Here is a 15172-nt window from a genome sequence, read left to right on the forward strand (position 1 = left end):
GAACAAATCAAGTAACCACTCTGCTTCCAGTTCCCCATTTGTAATTGGGTTAGTAATACTTCACTTCTGTTTGATGTGGCTTAGGCCTGGTCTGTATTTAAAACTTAGGTCGTCGACACTGGTACAGTGCTCAGCGGTGTGAAAAATCCACACACAGAGTGCCATAGCTATGCTGACCTAGCCCCTTGTGTAGACACAGGCTGTATCTACACTGTCACTTTCAGCGCTAAAACTTTAGTCCTTCAGGTCAAGTGAAAACACACCCCTGAGCAACAAAAGTATAGACAGTGCTTTATCACCGGGAGCCGCACTCCTGGTGATAAAGCTACGACCCCTCGTTCGGAGTGGTTATTTTTTATCAATGGGAGAGCTCTCCCCTGGCTACACGGCCCACGTGACTACACAGCCCACGTCACAGCACTGTCGCGGCAGCGCTGTAATGTAGGCAGTGTAGACATAAGCACAGCTAGATACAGGGAAGAAAGCTTCCATCAACCTTGCTACCTTTCCTACAGTGACAGGAAAAATCCCTTCTGTTGCTGTGGTCTGCATCTATATTATGAGGTTACGGCAGCCTAACTACAGTGCCATAGATATGTGGCTATAGCATCATAGTATGGACATGGCCATAGTGTTTGTAAAGCAATTGGAGATTCTCTGAAGCACCCTATATATATATATATATATATAAAACTAGTGTTACTAGAGTAGAGCCCTTAAAGTAAATTTCTCAAATTAGATTTCTGAAGTAGATAACAGTACAAAAAAGAGTTATGCTCATCTGAAGGGTAGGATGTATGGCGGGGGGAGAATGGGTGAAATACCAATAACTAAAAACCTTTGAATTGTGACCCAGCTACTTCACTGGCAACCTTACCCTTACCCTCTGAGTAGCCAATTGAGAACGCTTCAGTCAACAGGAATGCTATGACTGAGGGAGCCCAGGATGAGGCTGGATGCCAGAGGGAGGATGTTTGGTGAAATTCCCTGGGCTATTGAACTTCTTGCTTCTGGAGATCAGGATATGCACATCTCACCTTTTACTTTCCAATGTAAGGCTGATGTCTTTGTAGGTCAGCTTTTTCCTCTCCCTACAAAAGACTACATGTAGTGTCTCCCACCTTTCTGCATCTTACATGGCATTATTTCTAGAAACACAGTCTTGTCAAATAAGGATCAAAGATGGTCCATATGTACAGTGATTTTTTTCTCAATCTCTGCAGATTGCCCAGATGTTATGATGATAGGCTTTGTAGACATACCTAGATAGAGCTGTGTACTTGATCTTCAGAATATTTGCAAGATTCCTTCAACCACATTGTATGCAGTGGTGGTCCCAGAAGATTAGCGAGATAATGTGGGTGAGGCAATAACTTTTATTGAACCAACTTTCATTGGTGAGGGAGAGAGAAGCTTTTGAGCTTACAGAGCTCTTCTTCGGGTCTGAGAAATCTACTCTGTCTGTGTCACAGACAAATGCAAGATGGTACAGATTGTTTAGCATAAGTAGTTAACACACATTTCAAGTGAAATGGCTTGTTAACATCTTTCCAGCCGCAAGGGGAAAATGGGGAAGAGAAAAGGGGTGTGTGTGTGTTTGTGTGGGGGCATTAAATGGGTTACAGATTTTGGTAATAAACCATAAATCCAGTGTCTGGTCAGTCCCTGATTTTTGGTATCTAGCCAAAGCTATGAATGTAAGCTCCTGAGTTCATTTTTTGAAAGTGTTGTGCAGGTTGTCTTTGAGGATGAAGACTGTGAGGTCAGATTAAAGAGTGATCGCTTTCTAAAAAGTGTTCACCCACAGTGGATTTGGTTTTTTGGTCTCTTATAATTTTTTGGTGAGAGTTCATTTGAGAGCACGGTGATTGTTTGGTTTCTTCCACGTTGTTGGTGTTGGGGCATTTAGTGAATTGAATGAGGTATGCCACGTGTTGTGATAGGCACGTGTAGGACCCATGGATAATGAAAAATGTGGTGTGGGGGTGTTGACTATCCTTGCATTGGAGGGATGTCTAGAGGTTTTGCATCTGTTGTTCTGGCAGGGTCTGGTGCTGCTTTTAGTTTGTGTGTCTTGGTCCGTGGGGAGCTTGCTTCTGATGATGAGCTTGGAGAGGTTTGGGAGGTGTTTGAAGGCCAGAAGAGGGGGATCAGGAAAGATTTACTTCAGGGTTTTGTCATTGAGTATGCGTTGTAACTGTTCGATGATACCTGTATGGGCTGCCGGATAAGGTGTGTTGTGGGGGTGTGTATATATGTATGAGGATTTAAGTCATCAGCAAGTAGTTAGAATTTTTTTTCTACATCTTTCCTTTTGGTGCTGTTGTGGTAATAAGGAGCCTTTGTGATGTCCTTCTCAATAGACCCACCATATTTCTGGCCTAAAAACGTTATTGCAACATGACTTTCAAGGTACCATACCTTCCTTCTATCCTTGAGTCACCCATTGTATTGGGAGAGTATACCAAGAGCTCTGCATCACATCCAATAAATTTCTCTTCATAACATACTTTTCAAATGGAAAAGGCTTTTCTGTGCTATAGCATTTTGAAATCTCATGTATTCCAATGTTACCATGACATAGAGGGTACAAAGGAATCTTAATACAAGAGGTTTGGACAGAATTTCTGGACTCAGAAGGATTCGGTAGTTTTTAGCACTGTTCTGTGGTAGTGTATGAACTTGCATGGTTGACTTGAACACTTTTCCTTTACTTTCCAAGATTGCTTGGGAAACCCATCTTGGAAGCTTCAAACCTAGTGGGGGTGTGTGTGTGTGTGTGGTGGGAGGGTAGAGGATGGGGCACTGCCTACTGTCCCATTTAATGAGGATGGGGTAGGTTAACTTTTGACTGTTAACTTCTATGATTCTGCAGAAGCTAAAAGTAGACTTGGATGGGAGAACCTGTCGCATCATTCAGTCCTTCTCCTTGCTAGTGCAGGATTGTTCCTTAGAAGACACTTTTTAGCATTTCGTTCAGTATTTAAAAAAAAAACAACTCCTAAGTGATGGGACTCCACCACTTGAGTTTTCCTCACAGTCTAATAGATTTCACTGCCAGAAAAGTTTTCCTGATATTCAGCCTAAACTGTCCCTCCTTTGACTTACTACTGGATTAAATATCTCATTCTGGGAAGGTGGTCTGGAAAATCCCTGTCTTGTGTCAGACTTGTAGGCTAGAGTGGCATCTCTGAGATCTCCAAGCTCTTTACATTCTGCAATTTTTCCTTTATTCAGACCTCTCTGCTGCTTTGTAATACTGCCCACTCTTCCGCAGTATCTCACTTGGCAACCAGTTGTTGCTGTAGCAGCTTGGATAAATTATAGCAGAGTGGATAAAAATAGATTTTTTGGTTTTTTTATTTAAAAAACTATTTGAAACTAATACCATGTACGTTAAGGCCTAAATTTATTCTAATCTATGATCTACTCGTTCTGAAATCTTGAAAAACATTGTTTCTCGTCACAATCAGTTCATTTCACGAACTACAGGTAATACTTCCTTTGTTTAATAAATCCGTTTTAAATGCCAAACGTGTTTTGATACACTCTTTTATGTATTCAGCACATTTAAAGTAGATTTATTTACTTAATTAACCAACTTTGAAATGCTGTGGTGTTTCTGGCATTCTTAATTGGACTTGAATTCCCATCCAAATAGAGCTTGACACAAAGCATAGGTAAAAATTAATCATCTATTACAGGGGTTGGCAACCTTTTAGAAGTGGTGTGCCGAGTCTTCATTTATTCACTCTAATTTAAGGTTTCGTGTGCCATTACTACATTTTAACGTTTTTTAGAAGGTCTCTTTCTATAAGTCTATATATTATATAACTAAACTATTGTTGTATGCAAACAAGGTTTTCAAAATGTTTAAGAATCTTCATTTAAAATTAAATTAAAATGCTGATCTTACACCGTCGGCCCGCTCAGCCCGCTGCTGGCCTGGGGTTCTGTTCACCTAGGCCGGGAGCGGGCTGAGCGGGCCTGTGGCTGGGACCCCAGCTGGCAAGGGGCCGGCAGCCAGAACCCCAGACCGGCAGCGGGCTGAGTGGGGCTGGTGGCCGGGACCCCAGACCGGCAGTGGGCTGAGCTGCTCAGCCCGCTGCCGGTCTGGGGTTCCGTCCGCCGGCTCCTGCCAGCCAGGGTCTCGGCTGCTGGCCCCCCTCAGCCCGCTGCTGGTCTGGAGTCCCGGCCCTGTCCGCATAGAGTAGGTATCTTAGTTTCTCCCTGGTTCTGGCCCATTCTCTTTCTCTGTCTGCACGGAGATGAGGGTGGGAGTGCACTGAGAACAGGGCTGGGGGTGAAGGAGCAGGCTGGGGGTTGGGGTGCAGGGTCTGGCCAGGAGCTAGAATGAGGGAGGGGGCTCAGGGTTGGGGCAGGAGGTTTGGGTGTGGAGTGCTTACCTGGGCAGCTCCCATTTGGTGCGAGGGGTGCAGGTGGGAATGTGTATGTGTGTGTGCATGTGTGCGTGCAGGAGCTCCCGTTTGGGGTGGGGGTGCAAAAGTCAGGGTGTGGGGCGGCTGGGTGTGTGAGGAGGGTGTAGGAGTCAGGACAGGGGGTTGGGGGGCTGGATATGTGGGGGGAGCTGGAGTCAGAGCTGGGGTTGGGGGGTGCAGGGGTCAGGGTACGGGGCTGGGGGTGTGTGTGGGGGTGAGGGCAGAGGGCTGGGGGTGTGGGCTAGGGTCGTGCGGGTGCTCCCAGCCCCCTGCCCTGTGCAGCTCACGGCAGGGGGCTGGAGGGGATATGCTGATTCCACCCCCTTCCCCGAGGTCCCTGGAGCAGAGAGCGGGCTGGGGCTCTGCTTTTCCATCTCCCCCTCCCCCTCCGTAGCAAGGGTCGTCAGCTGATCGGCCACAGGGGGGAGAGAAGGAGGGGCAGGAACCCAGCATGCTGGGGGAAGAGGTGTGGGGAGGAGGAAGCTTGCCTGCCCCGCAAGGAGAGAGTGGTAGGTGGAGAAGAGTGGGCCGGGCCGGGCAGGATTTTTAATGGGACGCTGCTGTCCCTGGCTGACAGCAGCATGCCATTAAAAATGGGCACACGTGTCATCGGTTACCGACCCCTGATCTAGTAAATAAAAAAATGCATTATTCACCATTTTCTAACATAATAAAATGTAAAAATTAAGAATCTGAATAAATGTAAATAAGTTATGATTGCTTAAATACATGGGTAGAGATATAATATATCTTGCTGGTTTGCAATAAGAAGCACCATGTTCAGTGTAAAGGCTATATTTAGTTGCAATTCCACCATGTTTTTATGATTGAGTCTCATTAATTGATAACTATTCTTTAGGACAAGAAGTACAAATGCAAAACACAATTAATATCAATGATTTTAACAAGGTTTTCTGCTTACTGATTTAATTCATTGTTAAAATTGGTTATTTAAATTGCTTTGATTTAAATCAGTGCACCCTGAACTTAGATGGGTTTCAGAGTAGCAGCCGTGTTAGTCTGTATTCACAAAAAGAAAAGCAGTACTTGTGGCACCTTAGAGGCTAACCAATTTATTTGAGCATAAGCTTTCGTGAGCTACAGCTCACTTCATCGGATGCATAAAGTGGAAAGTACAGTGAGGAGATTTTATATATACACACAGACCATGAAAAAATATACATTGTAAGGAGAGTGGTCACTTAAGATGAGCTATTACCAGCAGGAGAGTGGGGTGGGGGGAGAGAGAACCTTTTGAAGTGATAATCAAGGTGGGCCATTTCCAGAAGTTAACAAGAATGTCTGAGGAACAGTGGCGGGGGGAGGGGGGAAGAGGAATAAACAAGGGGAAATAGTTTCACTTAGTATAATGATTCAACCACTCCCAGTCTCTATTCAAGCCGAAGTTAATTGTATCCAATTTGCAAATTAATTCCAATTCAGCAGTCTCTCATTGGAGTCTGTTTTTGAAGTTTTTTTTGTTGAAGGATAGTCACTTTGAGATCAGAAATCGAGTGTCCAGAGAGATTGAAGTGTTCTCCGACTGGTTTATGAATGTTATAATTCTTGACATCTGATTTATGTTCATTTATTCTTTTACGTAGAGACTGTCCAGTTTGCCCAGTGTACATGGCAGAGGGGCATTGCTGGCACATGATGGCATATATCACATTGGTAGATGTGCAGGTGAACGAGCCTCCGATAGTGTGGCTGATGTGATTAGGCCCTATGATGGTGTCCCCTGAATAGATATGTGGGCACAGTTGGCAACGGGCTTTGTTGCAAAGATAGGTTCCTGCGTTAGCGGTTCTGTTGTGTGGTTGCTGGTGAGTATTTGCTTCAGGTTGGGGGGCTGTCTGTAGGTAAGGACTGGCCTGTCTCCCAAGACTTGTGAGAGTGATGGGTCGTCCTTCAGCATAGGTTGTAGATCCTTGATGATGCATTGGAGAGGTTTTAGTTGGGGGCTGAAGGTGACGGCTAGTGGCGTTCTGTTATTTTCTTTGTTGGGCCTGTCCTGTAGTAGGTGACTTCTGGGTACTCTTCTGGCTCTGTCAATCTGTTTCTTCACTTCAGCAGGTGGGTATTGAGTTGTAAGAATGCTTGATAGAGATCTTGTAGGTGTTTGTCTCTGTCCGAGGGGTTGGAGCAAATGCGGTTGTATCGTAGATAGAGCTTGGCTGTAGACAATGGATCGTGTGGTGTGGTCTGGGTGAAAGCTGGAGGCATGTAGGTAGGAATAGCGGTCAGTAGGTTTCCGATATAGGGTGGTGTTTATGTGACCATTGTTTATTAGCACCGTAGTGTCCAGGAAGTGGATCTCGTGTGGACTGGTCCAGGCTGAGGGTGATGGTGGGATGGAAATTGTTGAAATCATGGTGGAATTCCTCAAGGGCCTCTTTTCCATGGGTCCAGATGATGAAGATGTCATCAATATAGCGCGAGTAGGGGCATTAGGGGATGAGAGCTGAGGAAGCGTCCACTCTCCTTACAATCTATATTTTTTTGTCATGGTCTTTGTGTATATATAAAATCTCCTCACTGTATTTTCCACTGTATGCATCCGCTGAAGTGAGCTGTAGCTCACGAAAGCTTATGCTCAAACTGGTTAGTCTCTAAGGTGCCACAAGTACTCCTTTTCTTTGAACATAGATGGTAACTGTGCCAGTGATGAATATTTGAGTTTTAGAATACAGCAAGGGATTGTATCATTAAATTATATTGATCCCTTTTACAAGCTTAAAAAGTGGGGAATGGTATGCTTAAGTTCAGTTACCACTTTGCACTTGACCACCTCTAGCAGATTTTATTACCTGTGCCTGGAGAGTTGAGCTCACTTAAACACAGTAACCTTAAACATTAGTAGCTGAGTGCAGCTCTCTTGCTCTCTAATGTTAAGGGATCCTTTTAGAGATAAGGAGTAGCTCTCCATGACACTTGCTGTACTGATGCAAATAATTTTGCTAATATTTACTTCCATTTGGGTAAGTTCATAAAATTTAATTTTGAAGAACTAGAAATCACTTAAACATACATTTTCTCACAACCAGTACTTGGCATTCATATGCGAGTAGTCCAAAGCTCTGTAAAGACAGAACGGATCCTCACAACGACATGTGAATTAAGTGAGTAAGCATTATAGAGAAACTGAGACAGAAAGGTGAAGTGACTTGCCCAAGGTCACATCAAGTCAATGGCAGAATTGGGAGTAGAATTTACAACTCCTAACTTGCAGTCTGGTTCTCTTTTCTTCTGGACATGCTCTCTCTCTCTAGGAGAATATTGCCTACAATAGTCTATCTTCTCTTTGAATTCCCCCTCCCAATAAACCACCCACTAGAGTTTATCTCAGGAGTCATTCAACCAGATTTAAACTCTTTTTTTTAAAGGGGGCTACACACCATCTGATGCATAGAACTGTCATTAGATGCTGGAACTTCTAGTAAAAATCAGCACCTTTATTACAGTGGCGATCATGAAAACCTGGTCTAAGGCATATATACCCTAACTCTTACACCGTTGTTCCTGTTCATGCAGTGGCATAGGTGGGGCATGTTTGTGTTAGCCTTTCTTCCTAAACATCCTCGCACTTCTACCGCAATTGTGAATAATGGCTGAACTGCTAGTGTAGGCTGGCTGTTGTCATCTAACCCTTGCTGAGAGAGAGTCTACTGTAGCATTCCCACCATTGCTACCACTGGCAGAGCTGTATTGGTCCTAGGAACGCTAGGAAACTTTTGGTAGTTTAGAGAAAATCTAGTATAGATGAGGCCTTGTTGGCAGTTGCTGCAATAAGAGTAGTAAATCCTTGTGGTGTAAACAAAGCTTGGCTGGGGAAAAGGGCTTGCTGCTGCTTATCCTTTTTAACAGAAGCAGTGCCTTACTGTTGAAATCTCACATGGGAGGATCCCATGGGGTGGAGGAGAAGAGAGGGGAGAGAACAACAAGCAGGAGACCTAAAGCCTTGAAATCTCTAAATGGTCTTGATATGCCCTAGAGAGCATCTTTGAATCATTTGCCAAGCTTTGAACTATTGTCAAGGGGAGAAGTTGGAATGGCGACTCAACCTGCACAAAGGCTGTTTGGGAAGAGTACTCTCTCTGCCCTGTTCTACGCCTATCCTGTGTTCTCTGAGTAAACACACATGTAAGCTGCATATGAACATTCTGCCTTCTTCGCTTAAGTATCAACCTGTTGTGAATTTTTGGCATCTAAAAGTCTGTTTGATTGTAATAGCTGTCTGTGTGTCTGTATTGAGTGGAAACAGGATCCTCTCGCAGCTTGGACTCGCCCTGCCATACTGTGTGAACAATGAATAGTAATAGGCTTGTGGCTGAGTCTAATTGAACGCAGCGGAGGAGGGCATCTCATAATATTTGTCTGAGCATAGAGCCAGGGACGCTAAAGGAACTAGCTTTAAGTGGCCCATTATGAGCCTGGCTGCAAGGTGGTTGGTCTGTCACATGTTATGTTTCAACTTGTTCACAGTCAAGATGGACTGGAATCGGGGGTATTGTTACTTGCAGATGAGCTGACCTCAGATTCTCTTCAGCTGAGAAGCAGCCTTTACCCAGAGAAGATGTAGTGCTGCTAAGGAGCACATAACTTCTGGTAAATCGGCTGATCTTGCATTTTCTCTTAGGCTTTAATTCCCTGCAAAATACAACAGCATCAACTCCACACAAAGCAGATGTGGCTTCAGAGGCTCCACTCTGGCTACTCGTGGCCACAGCTACGACCACATGCTGTCTGCAGTGAATGGTATTTGTGTCTATGTTCTATAATTGCAGCACACGTTGGGCTGCAGTTTTATGTAAGACATCAGAGAAGGGCATTTCCGAGAGAAATTGGGCTGGCAAAAAGGAAATATGCACCTGTGAGACAAGATGATACAGATAATGTGGAATCTTCATTCTTTTTGGCAAATCTCCTTTGACTGCAGTGTGCATCAGTTTGCATGGTAATGTACCTTGGTGCCAGTTGCTATAAGATTCCTTGATGCCAGCTATTATTAAGGTTCCTTAGCTGGTTTAACAGGTCGTTGTGGGCTGGATTGTGAATGCTACCTCTCTTGGCATAAGCATGTATAAGCAGCATGTGTTGGATGCAATTAATCATTCCTAAACTTTTGTTACAGGACGTGAGCAGCTGTATTTACCTATCCTTTGAAAAGAACCCTCCTCTTTCCTTTGCCTTCTTGCCTTTGTTTACTGTGAGTATTTTTCTGTGCTGCCTTGTTGGCACATGGAAGTCTCCTTTGCTCATACTTGTAAAACCAGTTACTTTGAACTAGTTGAAGTTTCTGTGTGGGTTTTCCTGGTTTCAGAGGCCCAGGATATTGATTGCCAGAGACACACCCTTTCCCATTTTTACTTTTCCTGTCTGGCTAAGGCCAAAGTTGCTGCATATGGGTGTGATACTCTTTCCTTGCCTAGCACAACAGAGCCACTTCTAGAGCCGCTGCTCACTTCTTAGCGTATGCGCAATGTGCCTCAGGTGGCATGTGACCAGGATTCATCACCAGATTTGGTCCGATGGTTGGATCATTTGCTTCCCTGTCTTGGGCCAGGGAGTGCAAGGTGAACGCTGATCCATGGAGAGAGCTGTGTACAGATGTTGTACTCGTCTCTGAGAATTGTATCAAGCAAACCTGGTGAAAAGGTTTGTTACATGGGCTCTAATCTTAGATTTATTTGGTGTAGGTTTTCAGATCATCTTGCAGAGACTTTGTTTTTTAAATGTGTTCCTGCTTTTTGGCTATGCTCCTCTCCCCTTTTATTTTGATATTCCCTGCTGTCAAGGTTTCTGTGTCAAACAGCTAGGCATCATTTCTTCATACCTGCTAGTACTCTGATGGCTTTCATTTCTACCGCAATCATGCAAATATACCAAGCAGCTCAGGTTTACTCTCCCTTCTCTGTCAGTAGGGAATGGATAGGGAAGAAAGCATGCAGGAATGACAATTGGAAAGCTGTATCCTGTGTAGTTGTAGCTGTGTTGGTCGCAGGATGTTAAAGAGACAAGATGTGTCAGGTAAACCTTCCTGATCCACCACATCTCGTTCGTCCTAAGGGGATCCCCCGTGGCGGAGGTACCCCTCAACCAGGCAGACAAGATCGTCCGGCAGGTGGTGAAGAAGTGGCTGTTCCTTCCCCAGAGAGCCAGCAATGAGCTGGTCTATATTGCCCACAGGCATGACGGTGCCAATGTCCCCCGCATGGGTGACCTGTGTGACATCGCGGTGATCACCCACGCCTTCCGCCTGCTGACATGTCCCGACGCCATGGTAAGGAACATCGCAGCAAACGCCCTCCATGACGCAGCAAACGCCCTCCATGACGCAGCAAAGCGGATCGGCAGAGCCCCCTACAACCAAGACACCGCCAGCTTCCTGAGCGGTTCCCTGGATGGCAAATTCGGACGGGACTGGCGCGACATCGCTTCACTGTGGTCCTGCGCTCGCAATGTCACGCGTCGCCTGGGGAAGCGCATCGGCTGCCGCTGGGAGTGGTGCGAGGAGCGCCAGGAGCTGGGAGTCCTGGTGCCGGAGATCAGGTCTGAGGACAACACCGTCGTCGCCCTGAGTGCCAGGGGCATGCTGGAGAGGACCCTGAAGGCAGCCATCCACTCGCTGTACATGGAAGCCCTGAAGCGTAAACCGGACCAGGGTAAAGCCTTCCAACTGACCAGCAAGTGGGATGCCAGCAACCACTTCCTCGCTGGAGGCAGCTGCACCCGTTTTGCCGACTGGCGGTTCATTAACCACACCCGGCTCAACTGCGTCCCTCTCAACGGAGCCGTCCACCATGGGAACCGAGACGAGCGTTGCAGGAGGTGCGGTTACTCCAACGAGACCCTGCCCCACGTCCTGTGCAGCTACGAGCCCCGCTACAGAGCCTAGCAGCTGCGCCACGCCATCCAGAACCGCCTAGTAAAAGCCATTGCACCGCGCCTGGGGGAGGTCGCCGTGAACTGCGCCATCCCCGGTACTGACAGCCAGTTGCAACCTGACGTGGTAGTCACCGACGAGGCCCAGAAAAAGATCTTCCTTGTCGACATCACGGTCTCGTTCGAGATCAGGACCCCGGCCTTCCGCGAAGCCCGAGCTCGTAAGCTGCAAAAATACGCCCCTCTGGCCGATACCCTGAGAGCGAAGGGCTACAAGGTGCAGATGGATGCCCTGGTCGTCTGAGCCCTGGGTGCTTGGGACCCCTGCAACAAGCGTGTGCTGCAGACCTGTGGGATCAGTCGATGCTACGCACGGCTCATGCGGCGCCTCACGGTCTCGGACACCATCTGATGGTCCAGGGACATCTACATCGAACACATCACTGGCCACCGACAGTACCAGGAGGTGTGAGCCGGTATGACATTGTGCATCAACTATGGGAAAGGGACTGAGAGACTTTTTTCCATTGGACCATATGAACTGGAACCATAAACTCACTGAACATTAAATCCCACCAAATGAGGGTAGATCCATCCCCATCATCGTATCCACTCATACTCCACACCTGAACATAGCCATTATATGGACAACATACCCCCATATCTCAATGTCTGTACTTGGACCGGTTAAACTTTTACCCCCAATCGGGGAGATTGCAGATTATGTATTCCTTACGCCACCCGTTCCTAACCGAATTTCGCACCCCTTGATAATCTGTACCTTATTCCCTGATAACCAGAAACTTCTATGCTTGAACTCTGTACCGTTTTCTTTTTACTTCAACATTATCTTAATAAAATTATTAAATCTGTTCTTTTATTGGATCAACTTCCTGTTGGGGTGAGAGATGAGCTTTTGAGCCACACAGCTCTTCTTCAGGCCTGGGAAAGGTGCTCCCAGTATCTCAGCAAAATGCAAGGTGGAACAGATTGTTTTGCATAAGTAGTTAGCTCATATTGTAAGGGATCATTCAAGGAAAGCTGATGATTAGGTGGTACCTGTTGATATCTCTAGATACTGGGGCAGCGAGATCATCATGGTGGGTTCCTTTCCTTTTGTTTGTGAACCTGAAAATGTACTGTGTGTTTGATTAGAGATATTGCAGGTTGAGCTCTGGGATTGTTCTGGGGGTAATTGCTATAACGGTATGCATCCGATGAAGTGAGCTGTAGCTCACGAAAGCTTTTGCTCAAATAAATTGGTTAGTCTCTAAGGTGCCACAAGTACTCCTTTTCTTTTTGCGAATACAGACTAGCACGGCTGTTACTCTGAAACCTAATCACAGTATAAATTTCCAACTTGCTCCACATATGTACACACCCCTTCCTTGGGAAAAATCCACACCCTAGGTCTGAATCTTCAGGTTCTACCCATTTGCTGTACTCCTTTCTGTCCTGGAGAGTGACATAAGGTGCTATCTTTGCTGCACTGGCTGAATACTAGAATCCATATCCTGCTGTCCCAAGTGGTGTTGCTGGTATGCTAGGGCAGGGCTTTTTATTTCTGCATTAGGTGCTCTGAGTGGATCATAAAATGTTGGTGAAGTGGTGGAATTTACAAGGTACAGAGCACTATATTTTCTTGTAGCACTGCACTGAGGCACAGGTGCACTATTCTCTCCCCCTTCCCCCTTAGTAGAGGATTAAGCTTGATGATTTACAGAAGCAGGCTAATAATTAACCTAACTACATTCCAGGCAACACCAGCTCCTTATGCTATACCCATAATGCCAGCCTAAGATGTTTACTTTCCCCTCCTCAGCTCAGTAGCCATAGGGTTATCTGGGTTAAAAACTGATACTAGTCTATGCTGCCACCAACTCTGGAAGTTAGGTTTCAGAGTAACAGCCGTGTTAGTCTGTATTCGCAAAAAGAAAAGGAGTACTTGTGGCACCTTAGAGACTAACCAATTTATTTGAGCATGAGCTTTCGTGAGCTACAGCTCACTTCATCGGATGCATACCGTGGAAACTGCAGCAGACTTTATATACACACAGAGAATATGAAACAATACCTCCTCCCACCCCACTGTCCTGCTGGTAATAGCTTATCTAAAGTAAACTGCATTGTTTGTTTTTTAAAAGCCCCAAGGATTCTAGAATTGAGTAGCATGAAAAAGGGATTATGCAAACCAAATCCTACTATCTGGGATAGTGTGCTGCAGCGGTGTTGAGTTTTAGTCCCTGTTAACTCCCCATATAGCTGTGCTGTCTCATCCAGGCCTGATGAATTCCGTGTTACTTGCTGAAACAAAATAAAGGACCCAATTCTGATTGGTTTTTTTTTTTTACACTCTAAAATCCCACTTGTTTAAACATGATTTTGCTTTTTTACTAGGTTTCTGGTGCCAGGTGGTTAAAGAGGGAAAATGAGAAGATTTTTGAGACACGGACATGATCCTGTAAGAGAGAGGCTCAAGCGTGACCTTTTCCAGTTTAACAAGGTATGGTGGGCTCTTCAAATGAGCTTTAAGGAAAACAAGCATGAAAGAGCAAATCTGTCCATAGTCACTGAAGAGAAAGGAGGGAAGGTTCATTCAGGTATGTATGGAAAAGCTAGATACAACAGAGGTGGATTGCCTTCGTATTTGGTAAATCAAAGCTGGGGTTTTTTTGTGGTTTTTTTGGTTTTTTTTTGTTTGCAGTCTGATGCAAACATATTTGTACATGTGCATGTCTTAAGCTCACAGGCCATTCCTGGGCTTTGAGATACCACATTCTTGGTTTTAGGTCTGTCCATGAGAAAACAGGTTACTAGCATTTTCTCTTTGAGGGAGTGAGGAGATTTTCAGTATGACCATAGTCTTGCTGTGACTAATACATAGGACTTTCACAGTGTTTTAAGTCTTTAAAGTGCTACACATGTTCACACAACACCTCTATGAAGGAAGTAAATATTATTCCCATTTTACCAACGGTGTCACCTGGGAAGGGACTGAGACGGAGAAGCTGTGACTTGGCTGACAGCACTGAAGGAGTCTCTGTCAGAGCCACGATTAGATTTTAGGTGTCCTGTTCTCTGGCCATATTTCAATTGGTTAATGCAGAAGTGAGTACATGGGATTCAAATGGGGCAGGCTATATAGGTAGCTCTTGTGGCAAATGTGACTGTGCTGTTGTCCTGCCAGTCGGAAGCTGCACATCCAGGTTTTTGTAGAGGTTCCATTTTCTGCAAACAGGGAACAGCCCTCTCTGAGCACTGGTATCCACCCAGCACTTGAAGAGTTCTATTTAGTTAGGGAACCTTGTCTGCCTGTTCGTAAAATGCCAAGAATACCTTCACAGTTATATCTTTCTCTGCTTTATGTGATGCTTTCTGACTTTAGTGGTGGTATTTGATTTAGTCCTACAAAGGAAAATGTGATATTTACAAGATGGTGACTTTCTGTCTAAGACACTACTTTTTAGTAATTTATTATTTGTAGTTAGTCTCAGTATTTAAGCAAAAATGACCCCTTATACACTCTTCTTTGTTAGCAAGGGATTGATTGGAAACACTTACTGCTAGGAGAATCTACAGTTTGCTTTTCTAGCAAGGAATCCTTTGTCATTTTTTACACTTTTTTCCCAGCAAAGATATGGCTATAAATCTTGGTGTCTTCCATTATTACCTGTAGAGCGATAATAGAAAGGGTTTCAGAGAAGCAAACTTTAGATATAATGGAGACCTCCATAAGACTGGCAGGTCCTAAAAAGTCAGACTTAGGGTTTGGCATGTCAGAGGTTATGACTTTGAGGAGCCAAGAGGTTAAGAATGTTTTCTATTGCTCGTGAATGGTCCTTGTTAAA

The 15172-nt window shown here is 45.1% G+C and overlaps 1 protein-coding gene across 4 annotated transcripts in view; it reads left to right on the forward strand.

Annotated features, from left to right (window-relative positions):
- LLGL2 (LLGL scribble cell polarity complex component 2) overlaps window positions 1–15172 on the forward strand; it is a 62620-nt gene that overhangs the window by 2522 nt on the left and 44926 nt on the right. For 3 of the 4 annotated variants that reach the window (XM_073312131.2, XM_073312133.2, XM_073312134.2), the window contains exon 2: window positions 13722–13827. In XM_073312131.2, coding sequence (XP_073168232.2) covers window positions 13753–13827 — 75 coding nt within the window. In that variant the 5' untranslated portion in view covers window positions 13722–13752. Of the gene's footprint in view, window positions 1–9573; window positions 9649–13721; window positions 13828–15172 lie in introns of all 4 variants that reach the window. The other variant, XM_073312132.2, reaches the window with a different exon arrangement.

The sequence above is a fragment of the Lepidochelys kempii genome, chromosome 14 (genome assembly GCF_965140285.1).
Source record: "Lepidochelys kempii isolate rLepKem1 chromosome 14, rLepKem1.hap1, whole genome shotgun sequence".
Classification (NCBI taxonomy): Eukaryota; Metazoa; Chordata; order Testudines; family Cheloniidae; genus Lepidochelys; species Lepidochelys kempii.